General features: G+C 42.2%; 1 protein-coding gene across 3 annotated transcripts in view; it reads right to left on the bottom strand.

Annotated features, from left to right (window-relative positions):
• Positions 1-19,863, bottom strand: part of tei (teiresias) — a 169,705-nt gene that overhangs the window by 61,720 nt on the left and 88,122 nt on the right. For 2 of the 3 annotated variants that reach the window (XM_046634042.2, XM_046634041.2), the window contains exons 3-5: positions 10,417-10,792; positions 9,713-9,948; positions 1,121-1,462 (exon numbers count right to left, since the gene is read on the bottom strand). In XM_046634042.2, the coding sequence (XP_046489998.1) occupies positions 1,121-1,462; positions 9,713-9,948; positions 10,417-10,792 (954 nt within the window). The remainder of the gene's footprint in view (positions 1-1,120; positions 1,463-9,712; positions 9,949-10,416; positions 10,793-19,863) is intronic. The other variant, XM_046634043.2, reaches the window with a different exon arrangement.

Here is a 19,863-nt window from a genome sequence, read left to right on the forward strand (position 1 = left end):
CGCTCAAAAACTGGATGCTTTGGGGAGGGAGTGACGTCGACCCCCATCCCTCCTCCCCAACTCATGCACTATATTCTAACAAACTTTGCTTAGAAGACCATCTGCGCGTGTTGCGAGATTGTCGTTGAGATGTGAAATATTGCCACAGAATTTCTGTCGCTAGTCTATAATGCATTTATTTTAACCAACGGATGAAGTATATACGAGTAAAATTTATCGAGAACGATTCGTCGATAAGTGAAGAACACGTGTATGACTAACAAATGGATGTGCTAATAGAGAAGTGCAAATTTAATGGATGGACGAGTGCCTAAACGATTAAAACTGCACGAAAGGCACTCGGAATTACCAAACAACAGCTCAGGTAAAAGTAGAACTATGTATCGTGTCAATTAGTTGTTCAATACTAGTGTAGTGATTGCTTAACCTTTTCAGTCACAAAAACCACTATAGTGCCGCCTTTTCTTTTTTCTCTTTCTTCTATTTTTTTTTTTTTTGTCATTTCTTTTATATTCCATGTAAAGTGGTGAATTTTTTATTTTTTTCTTGCCTTTGCAGCTAAAGAAAATACTTCAACTTTGAAATGATTTGTGTGGTTTTTTTTTTTTTTTTTTTTTTTTTACGAATCTATAATTGTCTGTAATTGTTACCAATAAATATGTGCAAAAAAACAATGTATCTTCGTGAATGTAATTCGTTAGCGAAGAAATGTGATAACAGACGTATATTAAAAATGCTTGGAATTCATTGGTCGACAAGCACAGATCTCAGAATAACCATTAGATTTACAAAATTCAACACGTCGACGTATTTTTGACCCTCCTTACGGGTATATATAGATAGTATCGGGGGTTTGTACCTATTCTCGGCCTAAAATCATCCCGTCTAAAAATAAATATTCCTATAAATTTCATTCAAGACCACTGTCTAAACGAATGTATTGATAATTAACCCTGTTTTCACCCCATTTTAGGGGGGGTTGTTTTTAGTTTTATTAAATATTGACGGCAGATTCGCGTCAAGGGTCGCAAAAAAAAAAAAAAATACAAGAAAAAAATATATAATCGTTTCGCTTGGATAAAATACTTGACAGTAAATGAAAAAAATAAAGGTAGCTTACATTGCACGTCGAGAAGTATGCTGGCGTTCATCGGCGAATGAAGAGTTACGTGCCTCGCTACGCAGGCAATAGTGGCGTTGTGATGACCCCTGAGGACGTTCAGATGAGCTCCGCTACGCCGGCCAACAACGGACGGGAGTATCGTCAGATTGTTGGGCGGTTGTTCAGGCCCGTCCAAAGTCGCCTGAGAAAGGGTCATGCCCCAGGACAAGACAGGGGGTGGATTGCCACCTTCGACACCGCACTCGAGAGTCAGTTCAGATCCCTCTTTAACCGGAACGAATTGATTTCCCGGATCCAATCGACGCCCGTCGATCAGCAGGTACGTCGCTCTCGGGGCCTCTGAAACAGTTTCATCTCAGTAGTCAGGTTGATCCCAGGTTACGTAGAAAAAACAAGTGTGATAACAAAATGATCGTTGAATATTACGTGGAAACGGAGAATGGATTATTCATCCGTGATCGCACGGCTTTCACGTTCAGTTGTGAAATGAAATTCTTGGAAAAGAGAGAAGATACGAAGATTGAAATTTCAAATCTATCATTCATTTGTGCGCAAGGTATAAGATTTGCTTAATGAAATATGGAAAAATGACTTTGGGTTGGTGAACAAGAGAGTAAGAGAGAGATAGAGAGAACGTTTCTCTGTCTTTTTATAACAGCCTTTTTCAAAGCCGTCAACGATTGCTATACCTATTTAACGAAGCAACAGGCAGGCAAGCAGCAGGAATGAGGGAGAAAGAGGACCTCGTAAATACGCCCCCTCGGTTCTGAAGTCACCGGAAGCGAATTCGGGAGTGAATTACTGTTCGGGTCTCGGTATCCGTTCGATATCAAGAGCGATAAGAATAAGGTAAAGACCAGGAAATACCAGGAAAGACCGATTTTCATCCGTAGAACGTGCGCGGATAGTAATCTCCAAGAGTTATGGGGTCGGCTGCACGCGCCCAGGTGTGTTGACGTGAGGCCGTAAAGTCGAATTCAAGAAATTGCATCAACCCCGTCAAAGTGGTTAGAAATTTTCACCACAACTCTCAAGCGATAAGGAGACGTCGTCGAACTTGTACCAAAAGCCGCGTGGTGTCGGAACAGGAGAGAGAGAAAGAGAAAAAAACAAGGGAGCTGAAGAACAGAATCAAGGATATCGATTTTGTATCAGACACACCCGCGACGGCTCGTGACAAAGCGTTATTTAACACCTGAGGATGGCGAAAGGGAGAAAGAAAGAGAGGGAGTGAGTGTGTGTGTGTGAGAGAGAGAGAGAGAGAGAGACGGTCAACGGCGTGCGTTCGTCGAGGGTAAAAAATCGATCCTTAAAACGTAAGGGAAGAAGGAAGGAAGAAAGAAAGATGTGTAGCCTGTACATTCAGCGACGCCCTGTTAAACCCTCGACGGAGTGAGGGGGGGGGGATCTGAGGCAATCCAATCGGGGAGAGGCTAGGCAGACAGACTGAGTCGTAGAACGATTTCTGGAAACGGCAATGTCTCTTCCAATAATCATCCAGATTGCTTTCGGTAGCCAATAAATAGGCAAGATTTAAGGGGTGAATTCCAACCGCCATCCACCGCTATATACTCCTCTCCCTTCCTCTTCTTACCCTCTTCTGTATATATATATCTCTCTCTATCTCACTCTTTCTCTCTCGCGATCCGATGCGATGGGTACACACGCACGAATGCTCTCGCCAAAGTAACGTTAACGTTTATACGCGTTCGCATTCATCCCCCCGGGGGCGTTTCTTCTTCTCGTCGGTCGTTTTACCCTGCCTTAAAAGTCTGAACAACGCAGCAGACGCTCCGGTTGTTTCACATGATGCGGAAAGATTATATACTACGTTTCACTTTTTACTAACTAACCAAACCAACTCCCCTTCCAGTCTGCAACTCTGCAGCACGACCAATTCCGTTAAAACTAGTCAATCGGCCAATGTATCAATTCCGTTTATAATCATGAATTTGCGTCTGTCCTTCTGACTGGACACTTTCTTCAATTTAAAATATATGGAATTAACTTAACATGCCTGTATGTAAATGGGTGCGTTATATTCGTCGACGGTTTTGAATAATTAGAATATAAAGTAAAAAACACCAATATTTAGAATCAAAGTAAAAAACACTACATTATTTTCTCTCGCCGTGTTTTTCATGTCTACAAAAATCAATTTTTTTTTTTTTTTTAATTCACTTATAGCTTTTTCTCACTCTGGAACTCGCTCACGCGTTTGAAAGTTGATGATATTCAAATTTTGAATCGATCCAATGAGCAGAGGCTCAAACACCGAAAGTACAATCCATTGATACAGTATTAGTAGGGATTATTTGAAATACTGCAAGTATCGCTTAAATTTTCGACAGCTGAGAGATCGTTTCTAGTCGGAAGGCAACCGACGATTCACAAGGTTTGAGAAAAAAAACCTATCTACTGCAGTCGATATCGACTACGTGAGAATTTGGAGGTAGGCAGATCGAAGTGATGAATATACAGAGCGAGTCAAACGAAATTTATTGTTAGTCGATGAATTAGACCGTACCCCTAACCCAAACTGGCAAATGTTTAGTACATAACGTCATCAAGTCACACTAGTACTGTTATCAAAGTAAGATTCGAAGTCTTCATGTAAGTAACCACTGTGAATAAGAAACAATAATGAAGCCATAACAACAAAGAAAAGACGACAGCACGAAATGACAACAATTGGGTTCGTCTTGGCATATGAAAGTCATGTTTACTCATGGATGTATGTATACTGAACATTCGCTAGTTTGGCTGAGAGGTGGGGCCCCAATTCATCAATTAAGCTCCTCCCATTTTCGGAGTGTCAATTGACTCACCCTGTACACATATGTATACATATATAGGAATGAATTCAAGAGGTGCGTAACACCAAACATGTAAAATTCGAAGTTTGGAATAAACATGACGCGTAGTGTCGGCATCAGCTGTAGTTATAGTGGTACGAGGATGTCAAAAAAAAAAAGAATTGGAGAGCAGAGCGTGTTGGGATAGCGTAGCCACGTGGAAAAGGTTATTTATACGGCACGTGGAGAGAAGAGACAAGGAGGCAGGCAGGCAGGAAGGAAGGAAGGAAGGAAGCGAGGCGACAGAAAAGTAAGAGTGAGAGTGAAAGGGAGGGAGGGAGTGAGGGAGAGAACGGGCGGGACGAGTGAACGAACGAACGAATGAACGAACCAACAATTCATCTTCGCCAGTGTGTTTCCGTTGGGAATGGGTTCGTAGTAGTAGCTGACGTGTTTAATACTTGCCACACTTTATCATTCGCTGGTGGAGCTTCAAAAGAACAACCACGCGCACATACCGAAGAGGAGAGGAGAGGAGAGAAGAGAGAAACAAAAAAAAAAACAAAAAACCCCCAAAAAAAAACAACCCACTCAAAGAGTGATTGAAACAAAAAGCGTAGAATCCGTGGATACAGCCTTGCGCACATGCATGCACGCCTTGTATATTATCATGCATATTTTAGCATGTTATACAGGAGTTCGGGGTCGACCCACGACCGGCACCTGCCATCCTACCCTGCCCAACCCCCCCATAATTCGTTATAAAAACACGTTTTTCACGTCACCTTTATGCATGTATCCATACACAGTAATTTATACCGTATCTGACAATGAGGCATATAGACATAAGAGGAAGAGAAATGGGACGTGTATGAGGTACGGGGGATTGAAACAAGCGTACAATACACCTACTTCCAAATTCTCATCTCTCTCTCTCTCTCTCTTCAAGCAACGTAGTTATAACACGTGAGGGTGAGAGGGAGAGGGAGGAATATCGTTTTAAATTTTCGCGAAGACGCGCCGTCGGGCCGTTCAAAAACGCGTCCGTCGACGTAACTCTGGGCAGACGGAAGGTGGATGAAGGGTTGGGGAGGGGGAGGATCCTTTAAAATGCAAATATCCTAGCGGGAAAACGCGAGGCGCGTACGAAAAATTGCCCCTGTCCGTCCCGGCTGAGATTGGCCGGGCAACGATCACCGCGAGAGCAGCCGGATAAAAACGTAGCAGAACCAACGAACCCTTCTCCTCCCTTTCACGTTTTTGGCAACGTATGTACGAGCATTCCTATATCCCGGGTAGGAAAACGTTTGCATGTATGTATGTACGTATGCACGTATATGTGGCCCATAAAGCACGAACGGAAAAACCGCCCTCGAACGCACGGGTCGAGGTCCTCAAACCTGCTCGTTCATCTTCACTCGCGCCTCCCGCCCGATTTCACACGGAATAAGAGGAATAACATACGCCCGCGTTGAAATGTGTTTAGCTACCCTTTTCCCCCCTCCACGCCCGCCCGTAACTTTTTTTACTCCGTAGAACTCTTCTTTTCTTGCAGACGAATTTTTCTTACCGTCGATTTTGTTGTTTCGGTGCGAATAATTTTTGCGGAGGGAATTAACTTTCAACTTCGGCACGGTGCTTTTTTTCCAAGTTTTTCTTTCGTTTTCTTCCACTTTGTTGTTTCGCTGTTTTCTACATTTTCTCTTTCAGCTTCCAATTATTCCTGCGTAACTTCCAGTGAATTGATTGCTCGAGGAATATATATTACATATTTCCATATCGTGTGTGTGTATATATATATATATACATTAGAGGGGTCCTTGTTTAAGGTATTGATGAATTTTTTTCACCCCACCCCTGAAATCCACTTCAAATAATTCGAAAACAAATGCCTAATTTTCTTAGATTTGTACCTCAACTCTAAGATAGTCCGTACTTCTAAATAAAAAAAAGTCGTATTTCGATATATATACATACATATGAGGCATTCCACGCTGATTCAATAAACCGCCGACCGTGACGTTTTTTAATTTCACCAAGAATTTCTCCTACGTTAGTACAACTCCTGAAAATCTTCCTAAAAGGATTTTCAAATGAATTCATAATAAAAAATATCGTAGTCAACAGTTTCCTGATTGTGAGTCGGCGTGGAATGCCCCATATATATACACACGCGCGAAATGGAAAAATCTTTCTCGACGACTGACTAATCGACTGACCGAAAGTACCACGGAATTAAAACGGGAAAATCGGAAATCAATAACCCTACACGTTCTCTGTAAAAATTCTCCTCGATCTCTCCATTTAACGTACGTACAATTTTTCCTATAATAGAGAAGTGGATTAGGATTGAGATGGAAAGAACAAAGTAAATAAAAGATCGGCGTTAAGTGGAAATAAGAAGAGACAAATCCCATTTAACATTGAAATGAAAAAGTTTCCATCAGATGCTTTGTAAATTTAGAGAAAGAGTTCAAGTTTTTTTTTTCGAAACGAAGTTATCCCTATAATAGACACTAATTGCAAAACTCTCTCTCTCTGTATGTTTTCCTAGTTTATACACTCTCGCGAGAAGTGCAGCGCAGTGAGAACCGAACGGCCAGCGTTCGTTGTTCTCGAGGAAATTCAGATTGACAGCACTTTAGAGAAGCGTCTATCCCTCCTCTCTCTTCACCCACAAGGATCTGCTCCTTCCTACCTGTAGACGTCAGTCTCACCAAACTCTAATTCAGCTTCGGCCGTAGGGCATCGGGAAAGCACGATCCAACGCCTCGTCCAACCTCTATTCTCTGACCCAACCGACTGACGATTCCTGACGTCGATCCTCCCATCTCGACAGCCCATCGAGAAAACGACGAAGGATGCCAACCGACCTCGAAAGAACCGAAGCGACGGTCCGTGACTTTTGACATGTCAAAATTTCAACCCTGAAACCGCCCTCCTCGAATCCACGAAATGATCTATCGATTCATCGCGAAAACGTGATGGTTTTTTAGTATACCCGTTATAACATCAGACATTAAAGTACCAGATATCGGAGTGAAAAAGGGTGAAACAGCAGCGAAGAAGTATAGAAAGAAGTTTGGTTGTTTGATGTCGAAATTAACTGATTCAATGCACGATGGCGATGCATGCCGGGATAGCAACTGCAGTGGTAAATATATATATATATATATATATTTATATATTTATATCATATATATATATCAGGTTAGATTTTATTTTCAAACTGTAAGGTACACAGTAAACAGAAGAGGAAATCGAGTCGAAAGGTTTCGAATTTGTCGTTTCCTCCTGTCCGGCCAGCGAGCTAGGTAACCTAACCGTATTTATTCGTCAAGAGAAAATCTTTGACTGCAGTTTTATCTCGTTTCCGACTCGAGAGAGTTCACGTGTAGTACACAACCTAGCTGCTAGATCGTTTCCTGGTGAAAGAGAAAAGAAGAGATAGGAGAGACGTATAAAAGTTGGTCGGTTGCCATGCCCTTTGAGGTCCTTATGGGATCGTCCGCCCCGCCGAGACCACGTAGAAGTAAACACCGGAGAAGAGAGTAGAAAAAGTGTTAGAAATTTTCCATCCCAGTTTCCGCTTCAAGAGTTCCCCGTCTAGTGTGTGTATCAATTACCGCGAGTATAGTGAAATAAAGGGAATACCAACGGAGATAAAGCAAGTATAAGGAGGAAGATTTCTCGAGACAGCCAGTTGACAAGTGGGAATACAATTCCCTGCCGTTTGATTACCTCGACCATACGAATATCCGGCCGATTACACACCGGGTTGCCACGTCGTCGCGACATGTTAGGGAGTACAAGTGGAACGTTGTCGAGCCGGAAACAATGCAAGAAGAATTTCAGGAGCAATGGAATCAGAACACCGGAAGAGACGCGCACCGATTCGACGTTAATCTCTCCCCATATTATACGGGCGGAATTTTTATCCGGTAGAAGATATCTCATCGAATAGATCCAAGTTCCGAAGGATTACATATATCCGAGTGACGGAATTATTTCAAGAGTGCATCGCTGCCCTCGTGGTATGCAACTTATTGGCTGGCAAGTGATCCCTTTTCAAATTCTACAAGCAGCAGCAGCAGCAGCAGCAGCAGGAGGAGGAGGAGGAGGATATCTATGCGATATTCATGGAAGCATGACGAGTCTAGCGAAGATCCATTCGTCCCTTGGAGTGGGAAACATCGTCGAGCGCGTTGTCTCCTGTAATATACCATTAATTAGAGGGTCACCCTCTCGGCTAATCAATGGGTAGTTAGTGGCCGGCGACTAGCTCGAAACTCCTACGCATCGCTGGTTTAATGCTGCCGCGATGCTGCGTTGTCGAAGTGCATACGGTGCAGTCCTTTGATGCTGTTGCACTGATTAAACCTGCTGCATCAACTATGTATTACTGAAACACCGAAGCGGTTATGGTTATTCATGGAAATTTTGGAGCGAAGGTTTAACGAGGTTCACGTGGCTGCTGAATCCAAAACCCTTCGAGACCATCGTCAGAGGCTTGAGGTTTTCCAATTCCGAGAATTCACGCTTACTTTTCTTTACTCCTTCTTTTTCTTTTGATATCTGTTATTATAAAATTGTCCATCCATGATAAAATATTCGCCAAGCTGTAAAAGATCTTTGTCGATGTTCTTCAGGTTGTCCGAGATCACCGAGACTCTCGACTCTTGATCTTTCAAACTCTTTCAACGTATACGATTCGCTCGAAGTAACATTTGAGAAGTTAAAAGAGAGTCGAGCGAGCGGTTTTACAAAAAGCTTCTCGTCTCAAATTAAATATTGTCATTTTCGACGATTTAATCGCAGAGCTATCTGATCTATTATACGATCTAGAACCGGATCTATCAGTCTTCTCCTTATTTCCACCCCCGTTTAGAATTCCCTCGACCACCGCCAAGCTCCACCCTCGGAATGGAATCTTCGACATAAAAGAAGAGAAAAGAAACGGAGATGATCCATAGGTGGTTGATCTGCAGGTGGAAATGAAGAAAAAGATATGAAAGTGGATAGCTGACTGCAGACGTACGGCATTCTCTCCTGCACTCCCTTTTATACTCGGCCACTACTCCGCCTTCTCCATCAGCCATCAGCCATCCGGCATCCGTCGGACGCGAGATCCTTTCCTCCTCCTTCCAACCTCACCCATGGAAGTCGTCTAAGAGCGTCGATATCCGTCCGGAAGTACAATGTTCCTCATCGTCTGGCGTCCGTTCGTTCGATCGGCGATACACATATATATACGCGCACACACACGTGTATCTCGCCGATATCTCAGTGATCGATGGGGATGAAACGGATGGAGCGAAATCGTGCCCGGAAAGGAAGGTAAGGCAAGTAAAGGAAAGTAAAGGAAAGGGAAGAAAAAGGAATGGAAAGTGTGTCTGCTCTTGCCCTTTGGCGGAGTTTGATAGCCGTGGAGAGGAGGTCCAGGTTCTCCACCAGCGTAAGATTCGCATTACGAACTACTGCTACTACCCCTTAGCGATATATAATCTACCTTCCCGGAAATCTGGGAGTCTGGAGTAAACGTTAAATTCAATTCCTCAATTCGTCCAACGCAGTTACAGTAGTACAGTATATGCATCTCGGGTTTCCCGAACCAAGAGAGGGTGCGCGATAACGAGATCAAAAGACTAATCGGGATTCTTTTCGTGGCTGTTATACGACGAACGTTACGAACGGCTGTATAACGAATCGGGGTGAAAAAAACTGATAAGAAGACCGTAATCAAGGTGCAGGGTTTACACGAAGAGAAGCGTTGATGATGTTTTCATCCACTCACCCAACACTACGAGCTTCACGGGTCTTCCGGCAAGGATCTTTCCCCTGTCGTCCTCCAGGGTGCAACCCCATGTCCCGTCGTCCTCTAGCCTGACGTTATCGATGTGGAGGGCGGCGGTTGTCGAATCCCCGATATACCTGTGCCCGGTACCGCTCATCTCGGTCCTCGTATCTATCGTGATCATGTCTACGGGATTGCCGTTATGAACCCAGGTAGCAGGTCGGACTCTGTAGCTTCTGGAACAAACAGCACAATAGAAAACATCGTGAATGGTAACCATGGTTCGTGAGTTTCAAACTTGTGAGGTTCGTTATTGGATTGTCTCAAATTCCGTGTGAACTACAGTTAAGCAACAGATGATACTATTACTAATATTTTTCAAACTCGACTCCCTCAACGCCTGAATTCTATGGACTGTGACAAATGTGATTAATTTCCTAGCTTGAATTTAGGATCACACATCACACTAAAAGAAAAATATAGATTTGACTCAAAAAAAGTGCAGTTTATATAGATTCACCACAGCAGATGTAAAATCTACATTAAATTTTTATCTCCGTGCAGAGTTGTAAAAGTGCCTAGGCACGAGTATCTTTTTTCGTACTTTGGTACATTTGACGTACGTACATTCCTATTAGAGTTCCTGTACTTTTACAGACATACAAAATATGAAGTTAGTGTAACTTTTACAAATTTTCCCACACCTAGACGCCGGAAGCAGGAACTTGGAGTAGTTCGCGTTTAGCTCGCAGGGTAGAACGACCTTGCGTTGGGGCTTGGCGACGATCTCGATACCGGTTTTGGGGGACCCCGAGGTGCCCTGAGCCCTCGAAGTGACCGGTACCGAACCGAGAGGTCCGTTAGTTGGCCAGGGTTCCTCGTCAGGTGCCAAAAGAGCCGCTGGCTCGACCAGATCGTCGGATATCACCGGTGACGAGATATCGACAACCGGCGTCAAGACGCCATTAAAATTCGTAGTCGTCGATGTTGTACTCGTCGTCGTCGTCGTTGTCCTTCGCGCCCTTCGGCTTCCCTCCTGCCGACCTCGTAGAGCGAAGACCCCAGCTTCGTTCACGGAACCTGAAACGAAACGAAATAGTTAGTGAAATTGAATTTCGTAGTGATCGAAGGGTGTGATTTCATTGTTCTAGATTCAAAATCCTGTAAATAAATTGTTTCCAGTTATCTGGCCGAAAAATGTTTCCCTAGATCGTAACCAAAAGAGATAATTAATAACCTGCGGACAGTTGTCTCGCACCATTTTTTTTTTTTTTTTCGGATGGAAGGAAAAGTAATAAGATAATAAATATTTGAGGAAGTTTAGAGGCATACATATAAGTAAAATGCAAAAATTTACTATCAACAAATACTCAAAAAATATACCGCGTGCCGCATGTCTCGCGAGAATGGCTCCAGTGTCACCATCTTTGAATGTTTGTTGATAATAATTTTTTGTATTATACTTAAATATATGCCCAATAACGTCAACAAATATTATTACCCTATTACTTTTTCCTCCATCCAAAAAAAAAGAAGTAGCTAAAAAAGCACTCGTCTTTTGTTTTTACAATGGTGTTGACCATCAAACCAAAGTTCAAAATAGTTCGAGTTACTGTAAAATGAAAAATTCCAACCGCAAGTGTTAATAACACAGTTCCTTCACTTCTCACGCTTTCCACAATTTCACCCGGAGCGAGGTTCCAAGTGATAATTTTGCAAAGTCCGCGTGCGTAAATGGTAGGTACACGGTTGAATTCAAATATCAAATTTCTATTCACACACGTACACGAGAGAAAAGAAAATTACTACCACCACTCCATACCGCACAGGGAGGATAGAGCACGTGCGATTCGTTTAGTATTCGGGACTCGGTCCCTCTTTCCGGTTCTCAGAGGAACGTTTCCCTCCCGAGTCCCGTGGCTAAAATTAGGCCCTTAACTCGCGAAGCACCGCGTCGCACGGCTCGCGCCTTCGAATAAAATGGTAAATATTCCTCTTCTCCACCATCTGCAGCTAAAAAAGCAGCAGCAGCAGCAGCAGCAACAGTAGTAGCAGCAAAACGGAGGCGAGTCGAGTTAGCAACGTCGTCCTTGCCTCCGGAATTCGATAAAGTTGCGACAACGCCGTTCGTTCAGTCCCCAACCTCGTTTCCGCCACTCCCCTTCACGGCTTCTTCTTCTTCTTCTTCTTCTTGTTCTTCTTCCTCGTCTTCTTTTCCTTGTTCTTCTTCTCCTCCGGGGAAAACGAACAGACAATGAAAAACTAATTGTTGACCGAGTTTTCTTCTCACCCCTGCGACCTTTTGTCTTCCTTTATCCGCAAGTAACGACCGGCGTATCTGTAATACACTCTGGTGTTTCCGGCTTCCGTCCGACTTGAATCGGTTTTCCCTTTTATTTGGATATGTTATCGGGCGTTCATCATTCCTCTCAATATTTCACTCAAATATTTCAATCAGCTTTTGAAATCTTGAGGGTAAAAATACTACTGAATACCTTTTTGATACTCCAAAGAATCAAATTACTTTCAAACGTAGATCTCTCCCTCTCTCTCTCTCTCTCTCTCTTTCGCTCTCTCGCTCTCTGATATTCCATTCTTCTTATCATTACCCTCCCTGTCATTTTAATTCTGCTCATCTGATGCACCAAAGAAAAGAGACCACTGTTCTTTTTGACACTCAAAAGCTGGCTATCGAAAGGGTGAGTATATTCCATGCTCGAGACCGCAGCTTGCACAAAAGAATTTCATTGTCGTTGAGACTACAAGCTTACCTGCATACCACGAGACAATAAGAAAAGAAACTAGGTATCACTTTGATTTATCGATCGGTTCATACAGGGTATAGAAAAATTTCGATACCCAAGTGTAGCTGCAGGAATTTCCTTCTCCTCCTCGCAGGAGCTCTTGTAACATGGTGGAAAAGCTCCAGCAGCTGATTCTGTTCTTATTGTTATTATTCACCTGTAAAGTAGGGCGTGAATTGCAACTGCAACGTAGCGCGAAACTGCCGCATGCGGAAACCGGACGTGGAAACGGGCATTAACCGTTAAGCTGCATTCTGGCGTTGGTGTAACACTGCATATACCGTCAAGGATACAGGCAGCCGGTGCCATTTGACGGTGTTCGACACAGCCGCATGCATTATTCACGGTGCAGGGTATGGCTGGCTAGCTGTCTATCCCTCGTTTGTTACTGTACCGCGTCCCTGATTAACGTACATACATAGTGTACAATGTTCACGAATCTCTGCTCTTCTAGTCGTCCAGAGATAATCCTGGTACCAGTTGTTGACTCCAACGTTTTTGATCGCTTTTCCACTTTTACACTCCAATTAACGAAATCATCGGAGGGTGTCTCTTTTTTTTTCTTTTCCAATCCTGTTGTAACTAAAAACTGAACAAGAATCGATTCCCTCCTCTTCGTATATGATATAGAGCATCGGATAAAACAAACTCTATATAATAAATAATGAAGTCTTGATAGTGGAGGATGGAGCATGAGGAGTGTGAGAAGCGAGTGGTGGTTCTAAGATGAATAGTAGTTGGAGGAAAAAGGGGGTTGCAACGGGTATAGGAAATAAATTAGATAAGAAATCGATACAAGATAGAGATAAGAGGTCTGTTATACAATTGGCGGCTGTGGGTTGCTGTCCGATAAAAAGAGAGTTATTGCCATACTGTTTGTTCGTTCGCCGTTCGTTCGACTAGCTGGCACGAAGGCCATGCCCAGCGGAAGGAAGAAAGAAACTCTCGCCTCCATATTTCACCACAACGCCAAGCGTATAAACGGACAACGAGAAAACTACTATAATTGGACCGAACCATACCCATACAGACGTTGCTGCTGACCAAGCGAAAAAGGTACGTTCAATATTCAGCAGGAGGAACAATTAAATTGGTTTTTATAATGAAAAAACGTCAAATGTAACCTTCACTCCAGACCGCTGCTTATCGGATGAACTGACAATGGATTCACGGCTTTAAAGAAACAAGAGCCGCGATAGGTAGGTATACGTAAAGTGGTACGTTTCCAGAGCTTCATAAAATCAGATATGTCACTACATACGTTAAAGTGTGAGCTAGGATGCAGTGCCAAGTTTTGGGAATCGCCTTGCGGCTTGTTGAGTAACCGAGCAACTTGGCGCCCTTAAGTAAGAGTGACAGGTACGGTGGCATCGGCATTGTTTCCATATCCTCCACCCGTATTATACGCGAAGAGGAGTAAGAAAGAGAAGAAGGAACGGGTTGAGAGAGGGATGAAGATCACAAGGTTCGCCCAAGGAGCACGTCCATTCCGCGAATGGAGGTGGAAATGTGGTTGTACAAGGAGGTCTGGGTGTGTACTATATCGCCGGAATCGCCCTGTGAATGAATCTATCCGCCAAGAAATTCATGGCACGAACGGCTTTGATGGCGCTCGGAGTGATTCTCGCCCTCGGCGGCACACCCAGACCAAGGAGTCCTCATCCTCGTCCTCCACCTCCTCTCCTTTCAGCCCCGTAGCCGTCACCTCGGGCCTCTCCCGCTTGTACCTTGACGACGCTTTAAGCGGCTTAAGTGGCTCCCAGGAACCGCCGCACAGTCGCTCGCTCTCCCTTACCACCCTACCACCTACCACTAATATGACTTTATAAATGGGAGCAGGAACGCAGGGTGTTCACTCGACCTCCGCGATTTTGGAAAAAGATTTACTCCTTGCCTCCTCGAGGTTTTGGATACGTGAATCGAGTGAAGAAAAAATTCATTGTTTCAGGATACAGCCGGAAGAATATATATATATATATATATATATATATATATATGGATGTATATCACCGTATAAACGTGTGTATACTCTACTCGAGCCGTGGGCTGGTTGCAAAGTAAAACTCCGTATAACCAACGTCGTGTAAACTGTATAACGAGGCGGGTTAACGATCGTTTGAAAACCGCGTTGTATGAAAACTTTTCCTACTCCCCCAGTTAAAGTAGGCTGGAGATACTGTTTTTTGGGGGGGGGGGGGCGGAAAATTAAGAAACTAACCGAGGTCCCGACAAGCTCTTTCAAAACCTGTCACTTGCGGGTCGAGCAGTGAAGTTCAGTAGCTGTTAGTTTTCCGTTTCGAGGTGGCAGAGAGTGCTGTGACGGAGGTGATGGTAACTAGCAAAGTAAGCAGCTTATAACGAGGTCTTTAACACTTTCTTAGACATACGTATTATACGTTCATGTACGTACGTAAAACTTGATAAGCGCGAGTGCATATTCCATGTACAGTACATGTGTATAGCGAGTCGCCGAGTTGCAACGAATATTACTTCGTTTTTTTTTTTTTTTTTTCTTTCTTTCGTTATTTCTTTCTATTTTTTTTCTTCCACATTCACTTCTTCCACTTTTCTATCCTTACAATTTCTCCTGCGACTCGATTACTTCGCCAACCACCCTATACACCATACCCAATAGTATTGCGTCAATATTAAAAGCTCATGTATTGATGAAATTTTCTGTTCGAGATACTCTACCAATATTTTGATGCGCGTTTGAAAGGTGACATTTTTTTTTTTTTTTTTCTTCTCTTTTCTTCGCACCCTAATCTTCATATATACAATACAAACATATACCTACGGCCGATATACACCCACGTAACGCAATTTAATGCGGACAACCTCGCTTGACTCCGACATCTTACATATATCGTTGGATCAATGTCCGCGGCACGCATCGATCTCAACCGAATCCTCGCTCGCTTCTCCTCGCTTCTCTTCTCTCCTCGTCTTTGTTCCCTTGTCTCTCCATCAACCCACCCACTCACTCACTCACTCACTCACTCACATTTTCCCCTGCTCGCTGAGGCATCTCTCGAAATATCGACCCTCTCTCAGGCTCGAGAAGTTTAACCCTCTCACCCTGGATTTAATTTTTCTTTTCCCATTTTTTTTTCTGTCTTATTTCCTCCTTGTTTGAACGGTTTTATTGAAGTTTGCTTCGGATTTCTCCTCCTCTTTTTCGTTTTACTATTTTTTTTCTTTCTTGTTTTTTTTTTTTTATCTCGTCAAATACACGTATATACTCTCTACTTATGTTTCTTTCTTAGCCCTCTCAGCGAAGAGGTTATATACATATATCGTTATAGATACATATATAACAAAAGTTATGTATAAAAGAATATTATAATTGCAGTTAAACGCGCCCCGTTGATGGGGTTTTATCTTCGTTAATTACTCGGCGGAGGAATGATAAAGAGGAGTAGAAACAGATTGGGGGAAAAAAAGGTGGCGACGATGAGAAAGACAGACGGAGAACGAGAGGAGAAGGAAGGATAATCGGTCGGGTAATCAGAACGACTCGGCTGAATCTAAATTGCGTATGATGTAATAAGAATTTTATATAAGATTGGAAAGGAGAAAACGAACGCCGAGGAGATGGACAAGGAGGAAGAGTATAATAATAATAATAACAACAATGACAATAAATTAATTTTAACGAAGTCGTTATTATTCATCAACCGATGTAACAGAAACGACGGGTTCGAGTATAACTTTTATTTGAAACGACCCGCGGGATTCCGACACGACGGTAACGACGAGTGCAATTGGAGGGGTTGAGTCAACTAACAACAACGACAACGACAACGTAAACGGGAACGAGGACAAGAACAACAGGTTCTTGAATAAAGGGATTGAATACACAATAATATCATCTCAAACTTCCCTTCAGCCCGAAACTTCGGTACGTATACGCGTGCACAGAATGTCTCTACAGGTGTTTAAATAAACCGTGTAGTTAGATAAGATGCATTCCGGGTGGTCTAAATGAACGAGAACAAGGTTCAACTCCAACCCACATGGAATCGGTCGCCGATTTATTTCCTACTTCTAGTCCATCGGGTGCACATCTTTTTAAAGATTTTTCAGTTTTTTTTTCGACCCGCCTTTTAGGAGTAGGTATTGTATAGATGTAATTTCACTTGACTCGAGAATTGTGCATTTGGGAAAAAGTTTTAAAGCGAGTGAAAGTTGTGGGGTTTTGTTTTTCCAAATTGGTCGAAAATCATTTGTTCGGAATATTATGGAAATCGCAAGTGATCGTATTTGAGGAAAATGGCAGAAAAATCGATTTTTCTTAAAAACTAGGTCAACGAAAAATTGGAAACTTTTTGTGAATTTATATATATATATATATATGTACACACATACATATACGTAGTCTGGAGCTATACATGAAATATTAATTTAATATTCATCTCAACCGAAGGGAAGAGATCATTGTTATTCCTACTTGCGGCGGTCCTGGACTCTTATCCCCGCCAGTATCTTTTCATCTCGACTTGCTCCACCCTTCTTCTCCCTCGCATCGTATATAGGTACACCTACACATACAGTACCATCTATACGCACGTATAATAGCTCTACGCCGCTTGGTTATATTCTCCCACGTAATTATTCATAATTAAAACGAGATGGGTAGGTAAAAGGTATATATATATATATATATAGGTATACATGTATATATTACGTACAGTATATAACAGTGTTATTAATCAACTGAAAATCGTCCTGAATGTATATAATGTATTATATATGTATGTATATATATAGGCTCAAAAAAATTATTAAGAATATTTAAACACAGATGAATAAAATCCTCATCTTCTTCGGGATAAGGTTGCTGTACAAGCAGATTTTTATGAATATTCTTCCTCCCTCAATTTCAACATTTTTTCACGTACAATTTCTACCGTATCTCATTTACGCAATCCGAGACCGCTTCGAAACAATTTCGCATATCTCATCGACGGTATAAAATTACGGCGTGTATTAATAATCAATGTCGATTGTCAATATAAAAATAATTGATTTTCGCCTCGTCGTTAAATAAATATTGCGAAGCACGAAATTTTAGCTGTTAAAAAGGTGATTGTTACGTAACTAGTAGGGCCCGGACTACTGTGTAAATACACATTTTTTATTTAAATCATTTTCATTCCTTATTTGAGTATTCCACAAGTGCGCATATTTTCTAATTTTTAACACATACCATGTTTATCCGGGCCTTATAGTTATAAGGGAAACTAGTTTCGGTGTTAAGAAACGCGTCGAGTTTGTTACCGTAGCATGGAATCACCGTTAATTAATGACAGTTTGACAAGAGGTCAACCTGTTACCGCCTGAAAAAGCCCGATATCGAAATTTTACGCTCGTTATATCGGCGTTCGCCCTTTGTTCACCATGTTCCGATATTCTTTCACTCTCCGGTTAACGGAGGCGCAAGAAGCGTCGTGGCGCCAGCGTTATTAATGAGACGCTGATGGTCCAGGTCGCAACGATCTATATGGCAAGCGACGTGTCGTCCGTGCCTAACGCCCTCCTCTCCTCTCCTCTCTTTGCCGCTGTACAGACTCTCCTTCCGCAGAGCCGTAGGGTCATTTTTCTTTTTCATTACGTCGCGTGCCGACCAACGAACGGCGGATGCCTGCTACTGACGAAAAGCTTGAAAGTAATATAACGACAACGTCGTCGTCGTCGACGAGGACGAGGACGAGGACCGGGACGAGAAAAGAGAGAGATAAAACGATCGAGCACTTGTTGTACCTAGTGAAAATTACTCGAGCGTAATATCGCGATCAATTACACGCCGTGATGATTAATCGTTACAGAAAGAGCAAGCGTTTTTATATTATATTTTATTGACCAGCTCGACGTCGTGAGAACTATGAAGAAAGAAGAAAGAATAATATAAAAAAATAAATAAAAAGAGTTGCAGAGTTTTCTTCTTCAATAATTGCGCGCCTTTTTTTTCCATTTTATCCCACTCGTTACAAGAAACTAGAAAATAAAGTTTAGGATACAGTGATTGATATTTTGGGCTACGGTGTAATCTACAATTTTTCTCAAAAACTTGTATAACGTACCTAGGATAAACTTTCTAGGAACATTGAAAAAATGTCCGAAACCCTTTTGGGATGGTAAAAACATGATACGGGAAAAAAAAAAAAAAAAAATTGTCAGAATCTAACGGAGTGAGGTACACGGTCCGATACTTGGACGTGGAATGCCCTATATATACACACGAAGCTACTGCTGCCGCTGCTCCTGCTCCTATTCCGTCAATTTTTCTCTCGCCCGTTTCACTACGAATGGGGGCTTAGCCGTTAATCGTCGAAATCTCGTTACTCGAATTCACCGCTAACGAAATCCGACAATCGTTGATAGACGACATTGCCCCGAGAATTAGGGGTGGTTTCCAGGTTGTTTCTACGGTGAGAAAAGCTCGCTTAGTAGTCGTACAGACTTACGAGTATCCGACGTCGATTTCTCTTGCCCGTTCAGCTTCCTATCTCAAAAATCTGAAAACTAGGCAGCGTGTTCAAACATTGGTAAAAAAAAAGAAAAAACTACGACGTCTCTTGTTTTCAATTTCAAATCATATCTCTCTCCATCTCTCTTATGATCTTTTCTTTTCCCTTCTTACTTTTCCCCTCAATTTTGGCGCAGAATCAACGAGACACGCGAAGCCTCCGAATGATGGTCGTAAAAATTTCACCCAAACTAAAGAGAAATATCTGTACCGTATAATATACATCGAAATAAAAGAGAAATAACGATGTAATAAATCTTTAAAGGAAAAATGAGAAGAAGGACGAAAAAAAAAAAGAAAAAAGAAACGCGCGTAGAATGGAGGAGCTACCTAATTTAATATTATATACCGTAAGCGGATGTAAATGTTATCTGCATTACAAAAAAAAAAAGTCGTTTGCCGTCGATTTTGTTTACCTTATATTATAATAATATAATGAACCTAGCATTCTTGATGAAATTATACCACACGGGGCTGAAAATTATGGTAGAAAAATCTCTCTCTCTCTCTCTATCGAAAAAGTCTCTTCCGCATTGATATGAACGTCTTGGTTGTAAATAGGTAGTGTAAAGCGGAGTAAAATTTTTTTTTTAAAACGTTTCAAAACGTTTTCCTCCGCTATTTTCTCCGATCGGTTTTTCCCACCTCAATCTCTTTTCCCTGGTGCCTGAAATTGGTAGCATCGAGAACTCGAGTAGTACATATATACAAAAAAAAAAAAAAAACATCGAGTAAGAATAAGGTCAAGGATGAAGAAGTGGGCTCGAAAAGTCGAAAAGCACCCTTAAAAAAGCCGAGAGAGAGAAAGAGGGAGAGAA

This window comes from Neodiprion pinetum, chromosome 7 (assembly GCF_021155775.2).
Source record: "Neodiprion pinetum isolate iyNeoPine1 chromosome 7, iyNeoPine1.2, whole genome shotgun sequence".
In the NCBI taxonomy this organism is placed as follows: domain Eukaryota; kingdom Metazoa; phylum Arthropoda; class Insecta; order Hymenoptera; family Diprionidae; genus Neodiprion; species Neodiprion pinetum.